Raw genomic sequence first — 1,386 nt, 5'->3', positions numbered from 1 at the left:
GATACACACACGGCACAATGTCACAGACACACACACACACAATCTCGCACACACGCAGACCCCCCCGCACAGCTTGGTTTAAAAGCCAGGTGTGATGGTTTGCTCCGAGCTCCGCTCCGGGAAAGGTTTCGGGGGGGTCACTGCCCTGCAGTGCTCGGGAGGCCGGACTAGATGATCACAGTGGCCTGACACTGCCAGTACATTAATCTGCGTGGAGCGAGCACCGTGCCCTGGGCTCCTCGTGCGACGCACATCTAGGGGCTGGGGCACTGGGGCCGTGTGGGGAGCAGAGCAGACAGACAAGCCCCTCCCCGTACTCACTGGAGGTGCCCAGCTTGCTGGCGATCTCCGAGATCCCTGCCTTCAGGTTGGGGAGCAGTGGGTACTTCCACCTGGTGCCCGGGCCCTTGCCCCCCCTGGCAGGCAGGACGTGGGTGGGGGACGCGCCCACCTCCTGGTCCAGCCCAGCCGTCAGGTCGATGTTGATCTGGAACTCCAGGCCCTGGCTGCGCCCCCGGGGGGAGCTGGCGGGGGTGGGCTGCCTGGCAGCTGGCAGCATCACGTCGGGCTGGGAGCCCAGCACGGGCCGGAACGAGGCGAGCTGGGCCGTGGGCACCGGCTCCAGGAACTCCGACTCGAAGGGGGTGGTGCTCGGCGGGCGGCCCCCGGGGCTGCTGCGGAACTGGGGAACCGGGGAGCCGTCCCAGTCTGCGACGGTCTCGCCCCAGCTCCCGGGGCTGTGGGAAGCGTCCGGCGACGGTTCGTCCGCAGAGCCGGTCACTAGCCACCCCGAGCCGGGCGTGGAGGAGGAGCCGGACAGGGCCTCGCCGGGCGGCAGGAAATTGGCGGAGGAGATCGGGTCCGGCGTGTCGGCCGGGGGCAGGTCTGCGAGGGCCGGCTCGGCGCTGGGACCTGCCGGCCGGAAGCTGCCCTGGCTCTTCACCTTGATCTTGAAGTTCAGGCCCAGGTTGAGGGAGAGCAGGGGGTCCGCGCCCCGGGCCGGCAGCTCCGACACCGTCAGAGGGGCCTTCGGCAGAGCTCCCTGGGCCCTGGCCCTGGTTCCGGCAGGCAGCGGGGTCTGACGCACCTCAGCCAGGGCCCCAGGGGCCGAGGAGCCCGGTGGCATCAGGCACAGGAGCACCAGCAGGGCCCACATGGCCCCGGTCTCAGCGAGCGGCAGCAGAAGGACGTCGGCACGGGGCAGGAGCAGAACAGGCCTGGGGAGAGGGGGCAGGAGGTCGAGCGTTAGTGTCACGCCAGGAAAGGCCAGAGAGCCTGGAACAAGGGACCCCAGATCGGCCCCACCCCACGGCAGCCGGCCAGACCACGGGCCGAGCATGTCCCCACCCCACGGCAGCCGGCCAGACCCTGGGCCCAGCGCGTCCC

At 70.1% G+C, this 1,386-nt stretch overlaps 1 protein-coding gene across 1 annotated transcript in view; it reads right to left on the bottom strand.

Annotated features, from left to right (window-relative positions):
• PRRT4 (proline rich transmembrane protein 4) overlaps positions 1 to 1,386 on the bottom strand; it is a 16,835-nt gene that overhangs the window by 14,738 nt on the left and 711 nt on the right. The window contains exon 2 of the mRNA XM_026656409.2: positions 322 to 1,217. Coding sequence (XP_026512194.1) covers positions 322 to 1,156 — 835 coding nt within the window. The 5' untranslated portion in view covers positions 1,157 to 1,217. The remainder of the gene's footprint in view (positions 1 to 321; positions 1,218 to 1,386) is intronic.

Source organism: Terrapene carolina, unplaced genomic scaffold, assembly GCF_002925995.2.
Source record: "Terrapene carolina triunguis isolate 2854851 unplaced genomic scaffold, T_m_triunguis-2.0 Scaffold230, whole genome shotgun sequence".
Taxonomy (NCBI): domain Eukaryota; kingdom Metazoa; phylum Chordata; order Testudines; family Emydidae; genus Terrapene; species Terrapene triunguis.
Note: the sequence above shows the minus strand (reverse complement) of the source record. Positions and strands in the feature narration are given on the sequence as shown.